The sequence below is a fragment of the Canis lupus genome, chromosome 21 (genome assembly GCF_003254725.2).
Source record: "Canis lupus dingo isolate Sandy chromosome 21, ASM325472v2, whole genome shotgun sequence".
Taxonomy (NCBI): domain Eukaryota; kingdom Metazoa; phylum Chordata; class Mammalia; order Carnivora; family Canidae; genus Canis; species Canis lupus.
The window spans coordinates 31,731,179-31,755,292 of NC_064263.1; the positions used below are offsets into that span (position 1 = coordinate 31,731,179).

The following is a 24,114-nucleotide window of genomic DNA, read 5'->3' on the forward strand; positions in this document are numbered from 1 at the left end:
CCTTTACAGGGAAAGTCTGCCGATTCTTGTCCTAACTCCTTGTGGGGAGTGGGGGAGGGGGTTCCTGTGCTAGTGCACCATGGGGATTTGGGCTGCAGTGGCTGGGCTGCTATTCTACCAGCAGGACTTGCTTGCCCGCCCAAAGGGGCAGCGTCCTCTGGCTGGGCTCCTCCCTGTCCTCCGCCTCCACTCCCCAGTGGCAGGTCCACCGTGCAGCACACCTGTTGGAAGGACACAAACCTGTATCTGGCATACCAGGGCCATCCTGACACCTGTCACCATGGCCCAGAGCCCAAGGTTCAGGGCTGAGCTAGAGCTCAGGCTGCAGGTGACAGGTCAGAATGGCACATGACCCGTGAGGCACCCCTCCCCCCTCAGTCCACAGTTCTGCCCAATTAGGTGATGCTGAACTCCTGGCAAGAGGAGCCAAACTTTAGGAAGCCACCCTTAGTCATTCCCACACGTATATGAGATTCCAGCCGTGGAGGTGACTCTCCAGGGTTCCCTGCTAAGCCCTGGGTTGGAGGAGGTGGGGAGGGAGCAAATCACATGAGTTTCCCTGTCCAAACCGGACTATGCTATCCTCTTAGCTGTGTTTTTAGGCTCCAAATGCTCAGTCTCTCAATGTCATGCCCTTTGCCCTCAGCCGGCTGCCTCATGTTCCAGACAGTGATGAGCTGAGTGTGGTTGCTGGTGAGTGACTTGCTTTTGGGAAGCAAAACGTCCAAGGGCGTTCAGGGTCACCGTAATGACCCCTATTTATGTACCCCCTGTGGTTCCTGAGATCACTCTTCAGCAGTAGATCCAAGGTGGTGTAATAGATAGGAGGACCACCCCCTCAACCCCCTTTAAGGGAAGATTAAACCTTTCAGAATAACTGCTCAGGCCAGAAAAAACACAGGCTTCTAATCCTTTGGGAGTCACGGAACATTTTGATAATCTGAAAACTTTATTTTCAGAGAAATGATGATTTATACATCCAAATAGGATTTTGTATGTATCCTATGAACCTATTCAGAGGCCTATCTAATCCCCTCAAAGTCCACCTGTGGGCCACTGTGAGGTGCCCCTGGCTGGGATGGCCTTCTGAGTGAGGTGGTTCACCTGTAGGTTTGCCAGCTGTGCCCTGCCAGGGAGATGACAGGGCCATGCCCAGGGCCAGCTGCCACCTGCCACCTGGGGGTCATTAAAAAGATGTATATGGCTCCTGTGTCCTTGGTCACTCAACCCACCTGCCACACGCGTGCTCTGCTCCTAGGTCTTTGGATTGTTATTTTGTGCATTTCTGAGTTGAATCATAAAACACGCTTTGGAAAAAAAAAAAAGGGCTGAAGTAGGAATTGCTACTTGAGGATACCATAAAAATATGTCAAGAATTTAGCTGCAACTTGTCTGGATTCCTCCCTCCTCTCCTTTCCCTTTCTATACCTTTCTGCTCCATCTTTTCCTCTCAGTGAAGCATCAGTTACCCTGGGGAAGCACACCTTCAAGACTCCTATTCTCCAATTAGAATTTTAGGCTTCTTTTGCCACGTGAGCCTTACTCTTTCACTCAAAGAATGTTTAAGTTCTTACTGTGTGCCAAAATCTGTGGCAGGCACGGAGGTCAGAGCAGCGTGCCAGAGCTCAGACACATGTTCTCCAGTCTGGTGCAGTGCACAGACCTGTCAACAGTCCAGGGTGGTTCAGTATGACAGGGCAGGTGGTAAAGTGGAGAGAGATGTGGCTGATGAGTGGATGCTATCTGAGCCAACCCCCATGGGCAGGTGGGAGCTAGCAAGGTGGAGAGAAGCCACCACATTGCTCCATTGTCCTTTCTTTGCCTCCTCTCCCTCCAGAACCTACTGAAGAGCACCATAGCCCTGACCAAGGGGAACAGGGGCTGGGATTATGCCCTGTCCTTCCTCATCCAGCCCCTAAACTCACTCTCCATCTTCTTCCCCAGAGCCCCAGAAACACCTTTACCACATACCATGTGATAATCCTTTATTTGCTCAAGGCAGGAAGTCAGTTTCACTTGCCTTGGGTGCTGGGCAAATGGGTGTTGACCAAATGAATTCTCCCTTTGGCTTCCCCCAGACAGTTCAGACAGAAAGAAACAAAACTTCCCTCGCCCTGCAACCTTAGAGGGCTGCTTCGCCAACACATCCTCTGCCCGTTCTGGTCAGGGAGCCTCGAGGGGTGGGGCCAGGCCCCGGTTGAGCTGGGCCAGAGGCGAGAAGGGCCTAGAGCTCCGTGCACGGATGGCAGAGCCTGCTTTTCCTTCCTAGCCTGTGATCTGGGTGTGTCTCCAGGAATTTACTCCTCCCCTCGTGCCAGCTGCTGGCCAGGGCGCTCCGGCTGCGGCTGCCGCCTCTGATCTGTGTGGACTGGGCCAGCCTGCTGGCGACTCCCCTGCCAGGCCCGTCCTGCTCTCTCTCGGGCTGGCTTCTGGGCAGTGGTGGATGTCGGGGCCATGCTGGGGCATGCTGACCCTTCTCTTCAGGCGGCGGTTCTGGGGCACACCCCCACCCCCTTCACCCCGCCCCCACCGCCGCCGTGACCCCTAAGGGCCCTGGGAAGGCCCACGCAATCACAAGATGTGCATCTGCAAGTCATTTAGGGCTGCAGAGCTCAGAGGCCTTGCGTGTAACCACGGTTCCCGCTGTACCCACATCAAGGACCGCTTTCATAATCACTCCAGCCAAAGGCCGCACGTTACGGACCAGGCAAAGGAAAAAAGCTGTGTTTAGGGAAGCTCTCAGAGGAGTGAGAGGAGTGTGTGGAGGTGAAGGGCAACCCAGCCTGGGGGTGGGGGGGGCAGGAGGGGAGGCCACCCTGGAAGGCCAGCACGGGGAAACAGCGATCCCCTGTCTCCACTGGCTACTGCCTTCCTGGGGCTCATCCCCAGAGCTCCCCCTGAATCTCATGGGTACACACAGGAGGTGGCCTCACCCTGCCCTGGCCCTGGCCTCTGAGGCAGCTCCTCTGGAGAGGGGGACAGGCGGGCCTCAGCCTTAACAGGGGCTGTACCCATCCTGGGGCTGAACCCACTCCAGGAAGGCCGGGTCTCCCCTGGTGGCTGCCAGCAGCCCAGGCCAGACTCCTCCGATGGCAAAGGCCTTCCACCTCGGCAGACAGCTCCAGCAGCGCCAAGGACGGCAGACACCCAGCGGGCCAGGGAGCCAGGCTGGGGCTGGTTCTGAATGTGTGCTTTTTTGGAAATGACAGGCCCTCCTGAGGGCCCAGCCCGACGCCCGCCTGGAGAAGGGGTAGGCGTGGGCTTCGGGGTGGGGGTCAGGCTGTGTGTGTGGGAACGGGCAGCTCCTCCAAGAGCAGCACTTATTTTTAGTCTTCTCCCCAGTCCCAAATAAACTGAGAGCAGCTGGGGGCCTGTGGGTAAATGCAGAGTGGAGCGGAGACAGGAAATCGGGGTCTCTCCGTAATGAGTTCCAGCCACTGCAGAAAGGGGAAGCCAGACGAAGAATTTTCTTCGGGACTGTTTCCCTCTGGCAGGCTCTGGTATTATCACCAAAAAGAATGTTCCTGTGTGTGTGTGTGTGTGTGTGTGTGTGTGTGTGTGTTTACAACTCCTGTCCCAGTCTCTTTTCCCCCTACCTTTTTGCTAGGTCTGATTGCTCTGCAGGCTCCCAGTCCCGAGCCGAGCCGGTGCCCGCGTGTGTCTGGGGGCGGAGGGGGAGGACACGGGAGCAGGACGCCCGGCCTGAGCCTGAGCCGCGGTGCATCTGAAACTGTGTGGGGAGAGGCCGAAGGACACGGGCCAGGGAAGTGGGGAAACTTGAACACAGCTTGACGTCCCGGGGGGAGGGGGGGCAGGAGCAGGGAAGAGGAGAGAATTTGGTGTCTAGCCAGCAAAAGGGCTTTTTCAACCAAGGACTCTAACTGCTGACATGGGTGCCCAGCATGGATGGGGACATTGATGTTTACAAGCATTTTGCGTGGCTGAAGAGGGTAAGTGGCTGGCTGCTTTATCTGGGTCTCCCTGGAGATGCCGCTGGGGGGTGGGAGCGGTGGGGGGGGGGTGTTTGTCCGGCAAATCCCTGTTGTGGCCAAGTTCTCCATGAGAATCTAATTATAGGCACCAGGGGAGAAAACAGTCAGCTGTCTTTGTTTCTCCACTGACATTCTGGTGAATGAGCTTCTGTACAGAAAGGCACGGATGCGGTGAAAAAAAGTTAGTTCAGCTCTGGCACTTAAATGGTGACCAGATAAAGGTGTCCCCCTAGCCTTTGGGTTCCAGGATGCCGAGAGGAAGCTGCTGCCTTTCAAATGCACTGAATTCAGACCTCAGGATGTTATCGGATGCGGAGTGTTCGCGGTTGCTGTCAGCAGGGAGAGCTTCTGTGCTTCCGGAGGAAGGCTCTCGGGGAGTTCTCTTCTGCTTGCTCTGAAGCCAAGGGTTTGGCTTGCGAGTTGCTGATGCCCTTTCTCTAGGGGACGAGCTCAGGTGTGTGGTGTGAGCCGCGAAATGAATGAAATGAATGTTGGGGCCGGAGTAGCATCGGTACTCGCAGAACTCAGGCTCTCTCCTCCTCCGTGACCATCTTTAAACCGGCTCAGATGGTTGTCTCTATTTTTCACACCGAGGCTGAGCCCTTCTCAGAAGCAGGAAGGGCCAAAGCAGCAGACAGATAAGAGACTGGACGTTGTAACCAGGGAGGAGCAGGAGGGACAGGAAGCGTTGGGCTGGGAGAGCCCCCCACCCCCCCAAACACGGGGATGCTGGCTTTTGTATGCACCCTCTGCAGCGCGCGCTCCGCAAATATTTCTAGAGACGGGGGTCCTGGGTGTCCAGTGGTGAGCAAAGTGGAATCCGACTCTGCTCTTGTGGGAGACAGAGGTTACTGTCCCGGCAAATAAACCTGAAGTTACAAATTAAGTGCAGCGACGAGCAGAGACTGTTGATCACCACCATCCAGGGCATGAAAGAGTGAGAAGGAGCAGTCAGGGAGCCCTCCGAGCGAGGAACGCTTCACGGAGACCTGGAAAGTAGGAGTGAGTCGGGTGGAAAATGGGGTGAAGAACACCCCACTCAAAGAGGCTCGTGTGTGTAGGGTCCTAAGGCAAGAGGGAGTTGGGTGCGCTGCAAGACCGCGAGAAAGCCGGAGAGGCTGAGCTCCCTGCAGGGGGAGCCGGCAGGTGCTCAGTCACACAGGGCAGTGGAGGGTGAGGGTTGCGCGGGGACGTGGTTTGTGTGTGTGTGTGGGGGGGGGTGGGGGGCGTTGTGGCAGAGAAGTGACCTGGGACACGTGGAGGGGGAGCAGGTCCAATTTGTATTTTAAGAAAATTGCTCTAGCTGTGAGGTGGTGTGTGGCAAGCTATGTTGTGAAAAGTAAGGCAGCTGAATACAGCCAGAGCTCTGGGGACTGGTGGGGACCAACCGGTACAAGCCCTTCATTTAACAACACCCAGGAGAGGCTAAGGACCTCCTGATTGTTAGTGTTAGAGCTATTCGTGGTGCAGCCTGCCCTTGAACCCTGCTTTCTGTCTCCCAGTCCAGTTCTCTGTCCTCCTCTCTTTTGCCAAATATGTCAAAAATTACTGGTTTTAGAACTCGGTAGAAATCATGTCTGTGCTCAGTCCCTGCTCAGCTTTGGGATGGGGGCGCTGCAGCCAGCAGAGAGCAGGCTGAGGGGACCAGACATTTTGGCAAAGGTTTGTATCCATTGTCCTAAGCAGTCAGAAACCTTCCCTGGAGATTCTGGGGGGAAATCGGTGAGAGGTGCCCTTCCCATCACTCAGTCTGTTTTCCCATATCCAAATGAAGCTTTTAACCACACGGTCTTCCAGCTGTGATGTGCCTGGGACCGTCAGTGCCATGTCCCAGGGGATATAACTCCACAGCTCATGCAGAAGCTTTGTCCATAGAGGAACTGATTTTGCATGTGCTGCGGTGTAAGAAGGCCCTTTGTCCTGAGACCCAGGCTGTGCACGCTGGCTCCTGTGCACAGCTGGAAGGCAGCTCAGGGAAGTTTGAAGCAAGGAGACCTCAGAAACCTCTAGGGTGACTTCCAGCAAAACAGTTTTTCTTCTACTTTTAGAATCTTATAGATCATTACACATGAAGCACAAAGTATTGGATATGATATAGGAAGAAGAACCAGAGTATCTTTACCCTAAACACTAGTGCCAGATTCTTTCCCTTTTAATCCCCTTCAAAAAAAAAAAAAAATCCCTTCCTCTGTGACCCTGATCCTAAGACCCCAGGACTTGCTGTTAGTCTGGAAAAGAAAGCCCAGGCTCACCTGCCTGCTTGGCCTTTGAGACTTTCTGCGATTGAGCCTCAACTTACCTGTTTTGTCTCCTCATTCATATCTACTCTGAGCTCTTGCGTCCACTCGCTCCCTTTGCTGAGCTGCTGCCCAGCATCCTCCTAATTGCCACCCACTTTAGGAGACCCCATCGAGGCTCTCATTTTCCAGCAGTTCTTTACTGACCCCAGCCCTGCAGTGGGCTCCTCCACCTCGGATCTCTAGTACCTCCATCTGCCTGGCTCACACACCCCTTTTCCCACTCGTCCTCAAGCCGAGGTGGCTTGGAGAGCTGGTCTCTCTTGGGCCAGGATTCTGAAGGTGCAAACACTGTCTCCTTCATTTTCCCATGCAGAAGGGGTGCCTTTAGAAAAAATGAATGCGGGGTGACCTGGTGTGAGCTGGAAGCCCTTGGCCTTTGACTAGCCTGGCCTGGGCGGGGAGGGGGAGCAGTTAGTGTCTCAGAGCAAGACCAAGTCTTTGAATTTGGGAGCAATGAGGGAGATGTCTGTGGGCCAGGAGACACAGACTAGAGGGGATGCCTTAGCTCAGAAAGGGGACATTGTTCTGTGGCCTTTGGGGGATGGGATGCTGTGTACTGTTGTAATTAACACGTGGTTTGGAGTAAGGGCTGTTCTGGAATCTTGGCTTTGCCAAACTTACCTGCTATATGATCTTAGGTAGATTTCCTCAAACCCTGGATTTCTTCATCTATGAAATAAGGAAGATAACAGTGCCTATAATGACACGCAGGTTTTGTGAGGGTCAAGTAAGCTAATGTCGTAGTGTGCGTAGCATAGTACCGTGCCGGAAGAACCCTGCCATACCCGTTAACTGCCATTGGCCGTTATGAGGAAGGTGGGAACTGAAAGGGGAATGGTGAGACCAGTTTGGTTCTCACCCAGCAGCACGTGTGAGGCCATTCCTCCCTCCGGCTCTCGCCCCTTGCTGCATTCCACATCGAGATCTCAAGCTGAAGACCTAAAAGAGGCAGCTGTGACCTGGCCCATGGTGAATAACCAGAGGCACCGGCAGCACTGACTCTGGCCATCCTGGCCGTGGCTGCTGCGTGAAGGCTAACCAGAGCTGCCCCTCCTGCTCCCTCTCCAACAGACAGAGCCCAAGGACAAGGTAATCTGCCGTAGGAGTCCAGAGGGCCTCTGTCCCTCAGCTGTTTGGTTCCTGACTGACTCACAAACAGCTCACACCTGCCCTGCCTTGAGATCCGTGGATCCAACCCACATGGTCACGAGGGAGTCTCTAATAATAGCTCCAGGCAGGGTCTGTGGGGCCCACCCACTGCCCTCTGAGGGGAGCTTATTTTCCCAGGAACAGAAATCCCACTGTCAGCATCTTCACACTGTTGCTTGGCTTCTAGCACTTTCAGTGTTTAAAGCCAACTTCTAGCCCAAAGTCTCAAAGAGAAAGGAATTACCCTGGATCCCCAATGCAGATAGCTTGGGTTCTGTAGTAGAATGTGGGATGAGCTCAACCTGCTAACTTGAGACTTTATTCTGTGTCATCTGGTATTCAAATGGTTGATCCAGTAGCCTGGGCCGGAAACACCGCTAGGACAAATAGACATGCAGGCATCCTAGCTCCAGACCTTGACTTGCCTTCTGCTCAGGTGGGACTGCAATGCAAGGGGGAGAAGTAGGCATCAGCCTCTGGAAGCCACTCCTACTGGCTGACAGTACCTGGATCCAGCTCTTTAGGCTCAGGTCTCTGCTCCATGTGACCTTGGATAACTGGTTTAACCCCCCTGTGATTCAACCTCCTCGACTATAAAATATGGATAAATAATGCGATGTATGTAAAGTGCTGAGAAAATGCATTGTAGACATTTATTTATGGTAGTGGTGATCTGGACCATAACTGATAGCCTTTGGTTGCTCCAGAGCCATATGCCCCGCCGTGATTCTGGATGGAGAGGTTTTTCAAGACCACAAGGAGGATAGCAGTGGGGATGATTACTAAAGAGTTTTAGCCATTTGCAATTTCCTATTAGGTATATCCCGTCTTTAGCCAATGTGCCCAACTTGCCCAAGCATCCTATTCCTCAGCATAATGTAGGAGCTAGAATTCCACTGTCTCTGACCTCTGGCACCTGTGATTCCTGTCTGTCAGCTTCTTGGAGAGGCCCTCAGGCCTCTTTCCCAGCAGGGTTTAACAAGGTGACATCATACGAGGGCCATTTGTTAAATAGCTTGTAGATACTACAGAGCAGCACAGCCGTTGGTAGCTCCAAGGGCTGGCGGCAGTGCTTGGGGATCCTGGACTCCTCCTTGCATTCTTCCCTCTCCGGCTTCTGTGTCAGCCCTTTCACACCTTTCTATTTGTCCCCAGCCTGATGCTCCCCTCTCAGCAGATGTCACTAGCTACTTCACTGGGGGGAGGGGGAAGTCACCCATAGATGAATCTCTCCTATTCCCTCCCCTTCACCACAAAACGTAACAATGTTCACAGCCAACATTTTCAGCTCCTGTTTCATGGGCCAAGGCTAGATTGGGATCTTGTCCTCCTGACCCAGTCTGGTTCTGCGGCCTCTCTTTCCTCTGATCATTTCTTCTTACATCTACCCTGCCTGCTCATCCTTGTCCTTGGCAGAAAATGCTTCTCCTCCATTCTTTGTCTCCTCCAATCTTAGGGAAAAACAAGTCAAGACTGTCTTTGAGGGGATCCCTGGGTGGCTCAGCGATTTAGTGCCTGCCTTCAGCCCAGGGCCTGATCCTGGAGACTCGAGATCAAGTCCCACGTTGGGCTCCCTGCATGGAGCCTGCTTCTCCCTCTGCCTGTGTCTCTGCCTCTCTCTCTCTCTCTCTTGTGTGTCTCTCATGAATAAAAAAATAAAATCTAAAAAAAAAAAAAAAAGACTGTCTTTGACCTTTACTTGCCTCTCCACGCTGCCTGATAACCTGCCTGCCTTTCGCTATCAGGAACCTCGAATGAGTGGGCTGAAAACTCACCATCTCTACTCTTTCCCGACTTGCTCCCAAACCCACTCCCAAACACCGGCTTTGTCCCTAATGACCTCTTTCAAGTTCTTTCTATAGTGTTCTTCCTGCCTCCAGTTTGCAAGCAACTTTTCCTATCCATTTCCCCTGGAATTCATTCCCATTTGGGAATCTTGTGACCAGAGGACCCACTCCTCCCTTGGCCTTCCACCTAATCCCATGTTTTCCATTCATGGGTCTTTCTCTTGTGCCAGTTTGACTGTTGGCTCCTTAGCGGGTCCAGACAGTCCAAGAGGCACTGAGCATTTGCTTCTCATGTCTCCAGTCACAGCACCCTCTCCACCCCAACCCCAGCACCTGATGCTGCCCTTCTGTCCCCGAAAATGTTTTTAATAACAATGAACCAGTGTGTCTGTTGATATTGGCAAGATGAGGAACATGCATCACTCAAAGAATTTATACTCCCCCCCCCCCCACACACACACACCACCCCCTGGAGAGTAATAGATTCTCTTTGCAAGATAACCACTTCTACAGCCCAGTGCTGTAGGTCCCTTATGTATCCAGCCACCTCCTCAGGAGAATTTAGCAGAGACCAAGCTTATCCAAGGCTATAATTTTGGAACAAGATCTTGGGAAATCAAATGCATTTCATTCACTCCACATGCTCCTTAGGATGATCAGTTAGGAGCCTTTCTGTGCATCACACTAACTCCTTGAGTGAGGAGCTTCTAGATGATGGTCTTCGTGGTATCTTTTGTTTTCTGTGTAGTTTGGGAAAGCAGAGCATCTGAAGGGTAGTGATTGTTACAGTTTTGTGGGTCATTTTTCTATATTGGGAAGACTTTCCAGAGATGCTGTTCTCTCATTCTCCTGGGGAGATTCCTTTGTAGCTTTCAAAACTCATTCATTGGAAAGCCTTTCTTCTTCCTTGAGGGTATAACTGATTCGTCCCTCTCCTGTGCCACTGCTGCTGGCTTATTCTGTGACTATATTTATCATATCTCTCCGTGAGACTACAGAGTTCTTTGAGGGTAGAGACTGAATCATTTATTCAGCACAGAGTGGCACCTAGTAGGTATTCAGGAATATTTGAGTCATTGAATAGATAAATTAAGATTACATGAACTTTAGTCAACCAGACTGTTTGCTGCTTATGAACTTGGCTTTGCTTTCCCCTAAAGGTGGTCATTTAGATCATTTGACAGTGACAGTTCTACCAGTAACACATATCCTCCTCTCATATATAATTGAAACCAAGAGGTCGAAGGCCTAGAGAGGTGTCAAGGTGAGGATAGATCTCTCTTGTTGGACTCGCACTCCACTCATACTGCATTTGTAAGAAACTTCTTTAATTCTGGGCCAAAGAAAGCAAACTGGCTCGACTATTCTTTGCCTAGAAAAGGTAGAGCTGGTCCTGGGAAGAGTTGTTTTTCTATAAACTGCCAGAAAGTCCTATAACTCACGAACCAAAAAATCTAAGGAGTTTTTTGTATTTACAAGCAACTGCCTACACTCATGTTGCTTTGTTCTCTGATATAGAACCTGAACTGTGTAACAGGAATGGAGTATGGCCTCTATGATCCACTTATTTTTATTATTTTTGGTCCCCTTTATTTTTTAAGGTCAACATTTTTCAAGTTTCTGAGAAGTTTGGTATGTGAGTAGTGCTTCTGAGCTTGAAGTCTAGCCTTAGAGACTCTGACGTCTCCCCCATGCCTGCCAGCCACGGCTCACTTGAAATTGCTTTTCTGGATTTGATAAAATCCCTTGACCAGGCAGCCTGGAAATACTACACATTTTCTCTTGTTTTCTTATTCAGCTGAAAACACATGTCATCTACGTTTTTAATGACTGAAGAAGGGGGAGCCATCCCAAGACTTATCTAAGGCCAAGGCTTAGCCCATATAATTAATTGTTCAAAATCTCCATGTTGTTTCAAGCAAGGGATCATCCTATAAAATGATCTGAACCAGTTGGGACAATATGTGAACTGTGGCCAGGATCCTGCAGGAACTGGAATTCACAGCTTATTAGAAGCACTGAAGGAAATGTGACTTTACCTGGTGAAGACCGCAGATCTTGATATTAAAAAAAGGAGGAAAATAAATAAATAAATAAATAAATAAATTAATTAATTAAAAAAATAAAGGAGGGCAGGGCAGCCCCGGTGGCTCAGCGGTTTAGTGCTGCCTTCAGCCTGGGATGTGTTCCTGGAGTCCCGGGATCAAGTCCCACGTCAGGCTCCCTGAATGGAGCCTGCTTCTTCCTCTGCCTGTGTCTCTTCCTCTCTCTCACTCTCTCAGTGTCTCTCATGAATAAATAAATAAAATCTTTTTAAAAAATAAAAATAAAAAGGAAGGCAGATGTATTTCAGACCCCGGGGCAGCAGCTCTGAGTAGTAGCTGTTGGTTTTGAATAGCACCACAATGGATGGCTAGAGCTGTCACACTGGGAAGCCGACACTCCATACTTGCACACCACGTGATACCCCCATGTGACCTCTTGTCTGCCCTCCTTGACTCTTCTGGAACCAGCTCTTCCCCCATGTTCAGAGAAGTGAGGTGCTGACAGGAGGTCTCTTAGCATGTACCAGTTAGGGGAAGGCTGCAGAAATGGTCTACCCAACATCACTAAGAATGGACCAGAGCATACATAGAGGGCATGCTCTACTGGCAGAGACTGGCTGGGCTGTGAAAGGTCCTCCTGGGGATTCTGCATGGCTCCCAGCCATGGCATTAAGCATGCCATCCAGAACTCCACAGAGACCTAACATGGCTATCCCTTGGCCAAGCTACAATGGAGGGGCCAGGCCAAGAGTGAGCAAGCATCATGGAATCTAACTAGCCACTAGAGTCCAGAGGGTGAGGGCTCTCAGGAAGCTCCAGGGATGATTCGTCTGGAATTTTCATGTTTAACTTAAGTTGGACTCAACTTCCAGATTAGAAAAGAAATAATTCAAGTTTTTATGATTGGTCCTTGTTAGCTATCGAAATTCTCATTGTGCTCATTTATAATGTATGTAGCACATATTATTTACAGCACATAGCAAAATGCTCACAAGGAGGAAAAAAATTGTGCTCCTGTAGATCTGACTCAAAACATGGGCATCTTTTCAGGAACAGTGGAAAATGAACACGTCCTCAACTGTTTGCTCCACAGGCATGATTCCAGAGCTCTTAGCTAGCAGTGGGGTCTATGTTGTCACTTGGGCATTTTTTTTTTCTTTCCAGACTGAAAGTATTTTGGTTATTGTTCCCTTGGTCTATTTGTACAGATCTTTACAGATACTTTATAGGTATCCTGATCAAAAACACGGCCTTTTTGTTCTCTTGCACAAAAAGACTGAGTTAATTAAAACTGTCAGTACAAGGGAGGAACTGCTTCTGACTGTACTTTGGTCTTTTAAACAAAGCCATTTAAATGATTTCCATATTCCCATGATCATTCACAAACTGAAATACTAGAGCATCCCTCAATAAAAAACATTCTGTAATTGTATTCCCATACATTTTTGTGCTTAATGACCTAACTGATCCTCTGTATTCCTTGGTGAGGTATACTTTCTCCATTTAAAGGCTGGGAAAACCAAAATGAGGTGACCTACTCAAGATCACATGTGATTAGTGCAGCCCTGTCTCTAGCCATTCCTAGCTGTCATTTTGCAGATGTCATGCCTGTGTAGCAGGCAGCTGTAGGAATTCTGTACATGCATATAGAAGGCCCACAGCAAAGTCTCCAGGGATCCCTTGCCTTGAATTCCAGCTGGGCAAAGGGTAGGTACAGGGAACCTGTTGCTCTTGGCCTCGGTGCTCCCAGACATTACGTTTGTACAGCTGTGTAGGACAGGTCAGTCTTTGCAAAGAACTTCTTAATGGGTAGTGAGGTGGTTTCATATTCTTATTACCCTTTTTTTTTTTATTTCCCACTCATCCTTTTAACCTTACTTTACCTTCTTGTTTATTGTGTTTTAACTTATTTTTCTCTTTCCCTATACCCACCCACCCATCACCACACATGCCCAGTTGATACTCATTGGCCTGTTGAATTTTGTAACATTCCCTGCCTTAACCTTTTTGCTCTACGTGGAAAATAATGGAGGCCAACAGATGGTAGATAGGAAGTTCTCCATTTCACACATGAAGGAGACTGGGTGCTGTCTTTATCCCAGTACATCCCACACAGATACACTCTGTGCTACAAAATAGATCCCCTTTGGCCCTCGCTCCTGATTTTGACTATAGTTGGCTCAGAACTGACTATTCTTTCTTCAACTGCCAGTTCAAGAAATCAACAGTAGGCAGAATTCCTCTGTTACTTAGTATTCTCTCCAAATAGCAGGAATTCCTTCTTTATTCCAAAAGAATAAATTTTGGTCAATTGATTTATCACCCTTTGAGACAAATGCATTGACCAGGGCTTTTGGTTGCAAGCAACAGAACCTTAGTTTGAACCGTGCAGGTTAAGAAGGAACCAACAGGAAGGGCAGGGATATATTGCTGCCTTTACACCACATGAACCAGAGATGAGAATGTCACCATCTCTTTTCTTCTTGGCTTTTGTGTTCCCATGCATGTTGGCTTCTTAGCTGACTCCGGCTGTAAACCTGCTGCTTCCATATGAATGAGAACGTGGCTACTGACAAACCTAAGAACCTTCTAGCACAACCACTACCATTTTCTATTCCCAAGTTTAAAATTTCAGAGGAAGGATCCAACCATCTGCACGTGGATCAGGTGGCTGGGAGGGGTGAGAATATCTCTAAGAAAATGGCAGCCCTCACTTGTGCCGTGTGATTACAGTAAAGGTGATGATCCAGTCTATTCTGGACAGAGTAGATTCCAGGGTTCAGAAAAATTCTCATATTGGTCTTCATTTATTTTCCCTCTGAGCAAGAAAGCAAGAGGAAAATTGCCTAGTTTGGAGGTTTGTTTTGCTTTTTTTTTTTTTTTTTAAACAAGTAACCATAGTTCTTTTGGGGGCCTTAACTGTCCCTGGATAATCTCATCCCTAATTAAAATGCAGTGTCCTCCCAAGATATGGAAAGCCTGCTCTATTTCTTGAGTCTCCTGGCATTCAGCTCTCATGCATGAGGAACTTATCAATAGCAAACTCTATTCACCGACCTCTGGGAGAGGTAGAGGCAGACTCAGTCTAGATTAGGTTAATGTCCTTGTTTGGTCCAAACTGCCCTTTCTGTAGAAACTATCCATGTTGGAATCTTGCTGGCCAGTGCTCTGCTTCCTGGACACACACAGTCCTCTCTCCATCCTCTCCCTGCCCTCCTAATCACTAAGGCTGATTAACTTTCATGATCAACTCTATGACCCCAACCATAGAACATCCTGCATGGCTGCTACATCATCTTAAAGCCTTTCTTTTCCAGATAAGAATGGCTTAGACAATAGCCTTAGACTGTTGGTTGCTGAAGCTGTATATTAGGCGGACTCAGTCCTAGAAGCAATAGCATTTGGAGTTTTCTCACCTTTTGAGAGTCAAGGTGCTGTGTTTTTTTCTCTGTTCCTGAGGACTTTCTGCAGTGTCACTGTCAAAGCCTCAGGAAGACCTTGATCTGACCATATGGACTGTGTCTCATATTTGCCTTCAAGGGTTCTGGCTTTTAGAGGATGGATTGCCCAGACTCTTGAGAGCAAAGCTTTAGTAAAAGCAAAGATGATTTGGCTTTGATAATATTGGCTGAAGTTTGCCAATTATTGACAACATACGTACAAGAAGAACTCCCCATCTATTCAGTTCTGTGATAAGGGAGAGGAAGCATGTTGTACTGTGGCATTCTTTGGTGAAGATGCAAGAGGACATGTAAGTGTCCATCTATAGTTGCCATTCCACCTCCATAGAGCACACAGATTCCTTGGTTCCACACAATATATCGGTTATAGATTGAGGAGCAGCTCTGACCATAGAAAATTTGAATGAGAAGATCCCTTTTTCTTCTGACACATCTGTAGAAATAACCATAAACAGAAGAGAACATCAGATAGATGTATATCCCACCTAGTACATCAGTCATCTATTAGAAGGTCCAGCCTAGGGGGGCTAACATCATTAGTTGAATATAAATAAGAGGTCGTTTTTACTCATCAATGGGATGATTATCCTTTAAGAATGGAACAGGGTAGAACTTTCCTTTAAATTCACCTGCCACACTAGAATGTGGAGGAATAGAAATTTAGCGTGTAGCACCCTTCAGAATTTGGCTTGACTTCTTCCCTCCATGGAATGCCTGAGTCTCACATGCATGGAGAACTGGGCAGCTACCCCATCACTGATTTACCTCATAGAGAACATGGACAAGAAGTTCAGAGACTCCCAAACCTGAGTCACCCAGGGATCCAGATGTACAATCTCCAAATTGGTCCGAGCCTTCTATTGCAATTCCACTGTTAGAATTAGGGAAACCAGTATAGCCTTGGACAAACAAGCGCTTTTCAAAGTAGGACAAAACAGAGCTGTGTCTCAACTCTTTTAAAACATGTTTCTGAGTAATTGGAATGAATTTTCATAACCACGTGCCTTTTCTGCCCTAATGACATCCTCACCTTTGGCTGATGAGTAGTGGCATTCAACACGGTAATTCTAAAATAATCCTCTTCTTGGCTCTGTGTTCAGTGGAGATGGTGTTTTATCCTGGTCTATGCTTTCTAAGGAAACTGGATTGCGAAGACCTGGTTCTGCATGTCAGGAAAAGCAAAGGATGGTGATAACGCAGACTTGCGTTCGGGACATTGTCTCCATTTCACTGTTGTTGAATACCTCTTGAAAGCCTACTAGAGAACAATGGTGATTTTGGTAGACTGAATGAGAGGGGAAGGTGCTCAAACAGTGATTTGGGGCAAGGGAGGTGCCTTTCTGCCAGGAGCATTACCATCCTAGGGACCAGCGTGCCTGCTGGGACAGGGTGTGTATCCCTCAAGGCTGCTGTGGGAGGAAGGAAGTATCAGGAACCATTGTTGTAGGTACTCAATGCTTCTGGATTTTAAAATGTATTTTAATTTTTCAAGAAAATATTTGAGCTGCTTACAAAAAATGGTTATGGTTGAAATAAAAGCCCACCTTGACTGAACTTCCCACCCCAGCCTTCCATAGCCCAGGCACTTCCCCAGAAGGAGCACTGTTACGGGTTGCTGTGTAGCCTTCCAGACACTGAGTCTATTTATTTTCATGCATATGTCCTATACCCATGGAGCCATAGAGTATTGTTTTCTAATATCACTCTGTATGATTCCTTGGATCTCGCTTTTTTCACTATCTAATAGGTCTTATATTTTTGTGACAGTTCATAAATATCTACCTCATATTTTGAAATGCCAGAGATTGTCTATAATGTGGATGAACCATAGCTTATTTAACTACTCCTCTATTAATGGACACTTAGGTTCAGTGTTTTCAAACTTATTTCAAGTGAATTTTCATACAATCCCAGTATATTAAACCAAATTTGTACTTGATTCCTCAATTAAGCTATAACAGAAGACTTACCAATTTACTTACGCAGTCACTTAGGCAAAATATCCATTTATGCCTTATTCATACACTTTATGCCTTGGTTCCTTTATCTGTAAAATAGAATCAAAATAGTACTCCTCTCACAGGGTAATGGGAAGTATTAAAAGAGTTAAGGCACTTAAAGTGCTCTAAACAGTTCCCAACACATGCCGAGCACTGCATAAGGGCCTGGTCTGTATCTACAGTACTTTGCTTGGGCCACATTGGATTGGTCCTATTGAATTTCTTTTGCCTTTGGCCCATATGATCCATTATCCTTTGACGTATTTAGAAGGTATCACAGGAAGGCAGTGAGTCCTGCTGGGCTCTGTTACTGTGAGGATAACATCATGGATATTGGATGTTTACCCTATTGCATAGAGAGTCTCTGAAAACTTTTAAGTCTCTCCTTTCTGTAGGAATAGTTACGTTTCTCCTAGGCAGTCAGTTTGACTTTATTTACCATGCTGATCTGTGCATCTTGTAATTCACTGTGGTTTGCTTTTTCCACTGGCTGCTAGAGTGGATCCAGATTTGTTTTTTTAAACTTACATCTAGCACCTGCTACAGATTCTTTGGCATGCATTTTGTATGTTAACTGAACTTATAACATCAACTTCGTTTTTGGTCGGTTGTAAAAATAGCTGCGTCTCTGGGTGATTATATGGGTAGACTTATAACATGAAGAACGTACTGTGACCCATTTGACTGAGGCACTGTGGTGTGGGGGCTTGCTGGAGTCTTGGGGAGGGAGTCTTTTTGGTTTTTCTCTCCTGGACCTCCTGCTGGACGCGTGGCAGCTAGCAGTGCTGGGTGGCCCCTTACATGTCCTGACTTTGGCACTGGGGTCGGACATTGCCCAGCTTCCCTTAGGGGCCTGGGTCATTTTCTCACCATCATGTGAATTATTTCACAGAGAAGCACTTGGCCTGCTGTTAAGAATTATTTTCCTCTCTTTTGAGGTTCTGAGAGAACATAAGTTATAATTATATCCTTGCATGCTAGTTGGTGTTTGGCTACGTGAGGACCGGCATTGTCACAACAATAAACTGCCATCAATACAAAGAAGTCACTTGTAATTGTTAAGGCCCTTTGTCTGTAGTATGAAAGAACTTCCATAACAGTGAAGAAGATGCAGACTAGAGAGAGGCTGGAGTGAAGGGCAGTGGTGTGGTGGTGGGCGCCTTGCCCTGGGTAGCCTAGAGCCTATGCCTGGTACAGCTGCCCTAGGGAATGGCCCCTGGGCTGGCCCTCCCACTGCACCTTCACTGGCAGGTGCTTCTCTCACAAGTGAGACCCCAGGGCTTGAAAGCAGAATGCTTAGTCGCTGAATATGTTGCAGGTCTGGGCCTGGCTCTGTCTCCTGCCCTTACCTGGTATGCGCTGGGGAAGGCGAGGGACAAGGGAGGGAAGGAGGTGCCCTTTCTTAATGGGAGGTGGTGGCAAGCCCATTCTAAAGATTGGAATGTGGGAAAATGGGCTCAGGAGAAGCGGGCCACCTCTGGACCTCTGTGCCTTGATCCCTCTCTGACCGACTCCTTTGCTCAACCACGACTTGTCTTTGGAATGGAGGATACTGCCTCATATATCTCAGAGCATTTACTCCCCTGGACTAGCCCAGATTATGATGATTGTCACTTCCCCATTTAGCAATAACATCTGCTTTCTCAGGCTGCCAAGCCCCTGGATGGCCTACTCTGGGCCTCTGAGTTTCAGCCTTCCTTTAAGCGTGAGGGAAGGGAGTGTTGATGGCATTGGGCCAGTTGAGTCCCATTAGCAGCCACCTCTCTCCCTCCTCCCTGCCTACAATCAGGTCAGACACACCCGAAAAGTGCCTGCAGCCTCCTCTCTCTTGCTCAGGGCATTTTATAAATTCTATCTTCCACCTGCCAATTCACATCTTCTCCTCCTCTGTTTTTGGGTTTCTGGATGCTTTGTTCCCTATTAGCTCTTTGAGGCCCCTCTGGCTGTCATCTGGGGTCTTCTCAGGATGTTTCATCCTTCCCTGCAGTGTTAGAGCTGAGAGAAATAAGCACACAGCATGCCAGCCTGGCCACTGGAGCCCTTATGGAGGGGAGGGACTGGCCATTCCTGGAAGGGACATGTGAATGGATGAAGGGCTTTATGCCTGGTGTTCCCCATCCTCTGTGCTTTCTGTGGTGCTCAAGAAGGCCTCCATGCTGTAAAGTGTGCTACAGTTCTGAGAACCCTCATGTGAGAGTTGGGCGAGATCGAGATCTGTGCGGGACATGTTCCCACATAGTTCCTCGGTGAATGGTACGAGCCCCCTGGCCTTCTCAAAGAGTAAACTCATTGCTGTTGGTGCTCTGGCAGGCTGTGCCTCCGCCTACGCCAGACCTAACATGCCCAGTCAAGTCAAGCACCGCTGGGTCTGGAGTTCCATCAAGACCTTCCTGGCCAAGGGTGAGGTCATCCAGGGGGTGGTTTGGCCAGCTTTCAAGGCACACCTATCAATGGTCCTCTCGTAGTAGTTTTGAAATCCTGTGGTTTCCTGTTTAGGTGGGTGGTTTTGTACATGCAACCAGCGAAACTGTCCTCACAAATTGCATACTTCATTTGAAAGTTGGTAAGATGTTCTTCCAGCCTTTTAAATGTATTCTCCCCCCCACTCTTTCCCCTTTAGTCCCAGGTAAATCACCACGGTGCTGCTAGTAATGAAACGTACCAGGAACGCTTGGCACGTCTAGAAGGAGATAAGGAGTCCCTCATTTTACAGGTGGGTCCATTTTCATGGGAAACAGCTTATCCTGTTACCTCCAACTCTGTAGGTGCCCTAGGTGGGAGGGAAGCACAAGAGGTTTGTTCTGCTGGGTATATCTTGCTCCTGAAGTATATGTATTTAAAAAGAATCTTCCTGAAACAAAGCAGAAAGTAACTGAAGCCCCAGTTTAACTGGACTTGGCTGTGGGGCTGTGAACGCATTCATTTATTCATCTTGTAATACTGAGCAACCCCTTCTGTACTCTGGAAGCTCTGTATCCAGCCTGATTAATGGGACCCTGTCCTCTAGGAGCCCAGAAGTCTTGTAAGGGAGATAAGACATGTCTTTCTGTCTCTAATAAAACAGCCATGAGTGATATGGACATAGGGTGGATGCTAACTGGATCAGGCCCAAATCCTCTGGAGCCAGATCTAGACTGATCCTTTTGAGGCCAAATCCCCTGGAGCTAGTAACATGGGCTAATGAGCCTTTGATGACTCGCTTGTTTCAAAGAGAGAAACTCCAAAACTTGTATGGAGAAAGATAGTCAAAGGAACATTTTCAGTGCTGAAAAGTCATGTTCCTTGGCAGGACATGAAGTTGAGCATTCTTACATGAGGCCTATCCCTGTGCTAGGGGTTCTTTGCTGTGTTAGCTCTCAGATGCATAAATCAAGCATTTGTTTGGTGTCTGGTATGTATCCGACACTGTGCTTGTTGATTTGGAGAATAAGAAGATGAATGTCTCAATCCTGGCTCAATAAAAAGATTTTTGAAGGGTGGTAGGTTAGACTGGTAGTGAAACAGAAGAGGGGGCAGGTAGAGTTCTGGAACCCTCCACAGACTGTGGGCTTTAGCCTAGAGCACTGGAATGAAGAGGCTGCGGTATGTTTGGCTTTTTTCCTTCTGTTTCACCTTATTACTTCATTTTCCTAATGTAAAAGTAATAAATGATGATTTTTTTTAAAGATTTTATTTATTTATTTATGAGAGACACAGAGGCAGAGGGAGAAGCAGGCTCCCCATGGGAAGCTGGATGTGAGACTCAATCCTGGGATCACGACTGGAGCCGAAGGCAGACGCTCAACCACTAAGCCACCCAGGTGCCCCAATAAATGATTATTTTAGGAACTTTGGAAAGTCAGAAAGAGTTTAACATTTTGACCTTTGTTTCTCAATTTTTTCCCCCTGTCCTGCCCCTATTTAAAAAAAATTAAGCTCAGACCAAATATATAATTACATAATTTTGTATCTTTGGGTTTTTTTTTTTCTCCATTAATTTGTTCATTAAAAAGGACCTGAGTGGTTGGCAGGACATACAGTTGAACATTCTTACATGAGGCCTATCCCTGTGCTAGGGGTTCTTGGCAGGCACTGGTTTTAGATGCTAGCGTTGTAGCACCTAAAACCAGCATGAAGAACATAAACTAACTCCCTGTTCTTACAGAGCTTGTGTGTGTGTATACACATGTGTGTATAAGAAACCAATACATAAAACATTTCTGGCAGTGATAAATACTATGGAGAAAAATAAATCAAGGTAAGGATTGTGTAGTCAGAGAAGACCTCCCTGAGAGGAGGAGTCCTGAAGCTAAGCTGGGGAGGAAGCCCCTCGGATGGTGGTCCATCCAACACACACCCTGAGCCAGGACAGAAGTCAGCTCGGTGTATGGGAAGAAGCAAGGTCTGTGTGGCTGGAGTTTATGACCGTGAAGAAGTCTGCTGGGGAACTGCCTTCAGAGAGGTAGGAGGAACCAGATTATATAGCACATTATACTGCACATATTTTGAGGGATGTGTAATTTAAAAGTCCATCCCAATGACATGATTAATCAGAGTGCCTGATTTAAAATCTTGCAGCAAACAGTATGGTCTTGCAAACTTTTGAACCAGGAACCTTCATGGCTAAGTGAACACATTCCTATTTAAAGGAATTTAATTTTAATAAAGAAATCCTATGTGTGAATGTTCTCTTGACATTCATGGTTTTTTAAAAATTCTGAATCGTTGAATAATCCCTATTTCAATAACCCAAACACAATTAGGAAGCTGCTTATCACAGAAGTCAGAAGTGGATCCTGACGGTTCCCGTTCCAGGAGCTTGTGAAGAGATTTTCAGAGTTGCTCTTAGGTGATCACCCTGTTTTGTAGTGGCCCCGTGGAGCTGGTTAGCCCCTCAACATGGTAAAGCATTTTGCTTAATTTACAAGGCAGCTCAGTCAGAGTGAATTAATTGAAACACCCAGGGAAGCCTGGGTAGCTCAGTGGTTGAGCACCTGCCTTCCGCCCAGGGCGTGATCCTGGAGTCCGGGGATCGAGTCCTGCAGGGAGCCTGCTTCTCCGCCTGCCTGTGTCTCTGCCTCTCTCTCTATGTCTCTCATGAATAAACAAATAAATCTTAAAAAAAAAAAAAAATGAAATGCCCAGAGTGTTTTCCTGGGTCTACTTGTAGAAGAGCAAGGCAAATCACATATAACAAAATACTTGGTTTTCAGAATAAGTTAAAAACAAACCCAAACTCTTCTGTGCTCGCTTTGGTAGCATATGTACTAAAAACCAAAATCTTTTATATCTTCATTAGAATGTAATTTTTTTAAGTCAGGATTTTCACCCCCTCCCTTTCAGTCCACTCCTATATTCCCTCTTTTGCCTAAAATTATGCCTAGCCCAGGGTAGGAACTCAAAAACTATGTGCTTTTATTGAATAAAAGTCACAATCTAGAATCTTTATACATTTGTCCCAGTTTTCTGTGCCTCTTCATGGTTCTTCTAGTGATTGAGTGTTCAGGTTTATGAGGACCCCCCAGCCTGTGGATGCTGAAATATTATGCACAGCTGAGGTACAGACTATGGAATGCAGGAGACCTCATGCCATTCCTCTGGGAACCAGCACATGACTTTGAGGTGTGGTGCAGACGATAATCCTCATAATAAGACTAACCATAACACATCCTTCCCAAACGGAAACTCTGGAACCCAGGGAGCTTTGAAAGGCCACCCTCTGGAATCCTACCCTTTAGAAAGTCTAGTTTGTAGGTATAAAGAGTCCGGGACTGCTGATAGTGTTGGGTCATGAGGATTGAAAAAGCCACCACAAAGTTTTGTGTTTAAAATGGGCCTAATTCGTTTCCCAGAGTTAGGAGTCTCTCCTGGTAGAAAGGGAGGGTGGGGGATGGGGGTGACTGGGTGACGGGCACTGAGGGGGGCACTTGATGGGATGAGCACTGGGTGTTATGCTATAAGTTGGCAAACTGAACTCCAATTAAAAAATATAATAAAATAAAAAATTCAATTAAAAAATAAAAATAAATTTAAAAATTGCCATAAAATGGGCCTAATTGGCAGCAGGCTCCTGTTGGGGGATTGTAAGTGGAATATTAGCACACTATGTACCAACTCCAGGAATATGTTCCAAAAACTCATTAATCATTTGGGAATATAAAAATGGAAAGCTTAAAGTAGTGGTATCAATTTAGTTTTTTTTCCCCCCTTGCAAAAGGGAGCTTTATAATTGATAGTCTGTTTAAACACTCAGAAGTGAATTCATGCTAACCCCTTCCTGCTCCGACTACCATTCCTTTATGGGCTGAGAAATCACTTAGGATAATCTATATGTAAGTGGCAATGACTCACCCATTGGTTAAAAACCAGAAGTGTCTAAAGGATCTCAATTTACCCGTCATTGATTTCTTTATTTGGGGAAGCCACCCATTCTCTTTCTTCACCTTCCTGCTTTGAGGCACCTTTTTAATAAAAAGGAGGATCTGGGGGTTAGTTTTGCTGCTAGAACAGGCGATGAAAATCCTCTCAGTATGCATTGAGGGCATAATTTAAATGACTTCCTGTAAATGGATCTTTATTAATTCCAAAAGATCTCTTGGTGATTTTTCGATGGAGGACTTTCCTGCCACAGTATGTGCAGCGTGGCTTGTGTGTATTATGACTGAGAGTCATGTTTTGGCCTGTGAGGCACAAAAACGTTCCTAGAGCCAAGTTTTGTCAGTGCTAATACATGCCCTTTACATCCCACATTCCTTGATTGCTTCAGAAGCCTCTCCTGATAGGTGAGCAGTCATCACACCCTTATGAGAGAGGTAAGGTCATTGGTTAGTTTGCACAGGAGTTTGGATTGCTCTTCCACATGAGGTGGCAGGAGCCCTGGCAAGCCAGCCGAGATATGCCTTGAGGTCCAGACTGCCCGAGTGAGCTCTGTGAGAGGAATAAGGAGCAGGAGGCCAGCCCAGAGGCAGCTCTCGTGACTGTTGGGTGTTTCTCTGTTGAGTGCATCAAGAGCGGGAAACGCAGCCACGTCAGTTAGGCAGGGGCAAGGTAAGAAAGCAACTAGAGTTTGCTGGAACCTTCACCCCCCCCCCCCCACCTGCCACCTGCCAAAAAGAAAAGCCATCTCTGTGTAAAGATTAGCAGTGCAGTTTCACAGCTTGAGGTGAGCCATTTCTGCTCCTCCACAATTGCCATATTTCCCGGAACAGGTGAGTGTCCTCACAGACCAAGTGGAAGCCCAAGGAGAGAAGATTCGGGACCTGGAAGTGTGTCTGGAAGGACACCAGGTGAAACTCAATGCCGCTGAAGAGATGCTTCAACAGGTAAGGCGGGGGTGGGGAGGCAGGGGTGGCACACGCAAAGGCCCTCGGGTTCTAAAGCAGCTCGTGTGTTAAAGTCACT

At 47.6% G+C, this 24,114-nt stretch overlaps 1 protein-coding gene across 16 annotated transcripts in view; it reads left to right on the forward strand.

The window, feature by feature from the left end:
- PPFIBP2 (PPFIA binding protein 2) overlaps nt 1-24,114 on the forward strand; it is a 170,256-nt gene that overhangs the window by 65,088 nt on the left and 81,054 nt on the right. For 11 of the 16 annotated variants that reach the window (XM_049098774.1, XM_035704194.2, XM_025459347.3 and 8 more), the window contains 2 exons: nt 19,355-19,447; nt 23,922-24,035. In XM_049098774.1, coding sequence (XP_048954731.1) covers nt 19,355-19,447; nt 23,922-24,035 — 207 coding nt within the window. Of the gene's footprint in view, nt 1-2,838; nt 3,251-3,615; nt 3,951-4,149; nt 4,447-19,354; nt 19,448-23,572; nt 23,761-23,921; nt 24,036-24,114 lie in introns of those variants that run through there. The other 5 variants (XM_025459355.3, XM_025459357.3, XM_049098776.1 and 2 more) reach the window with 5 other exon arrangements.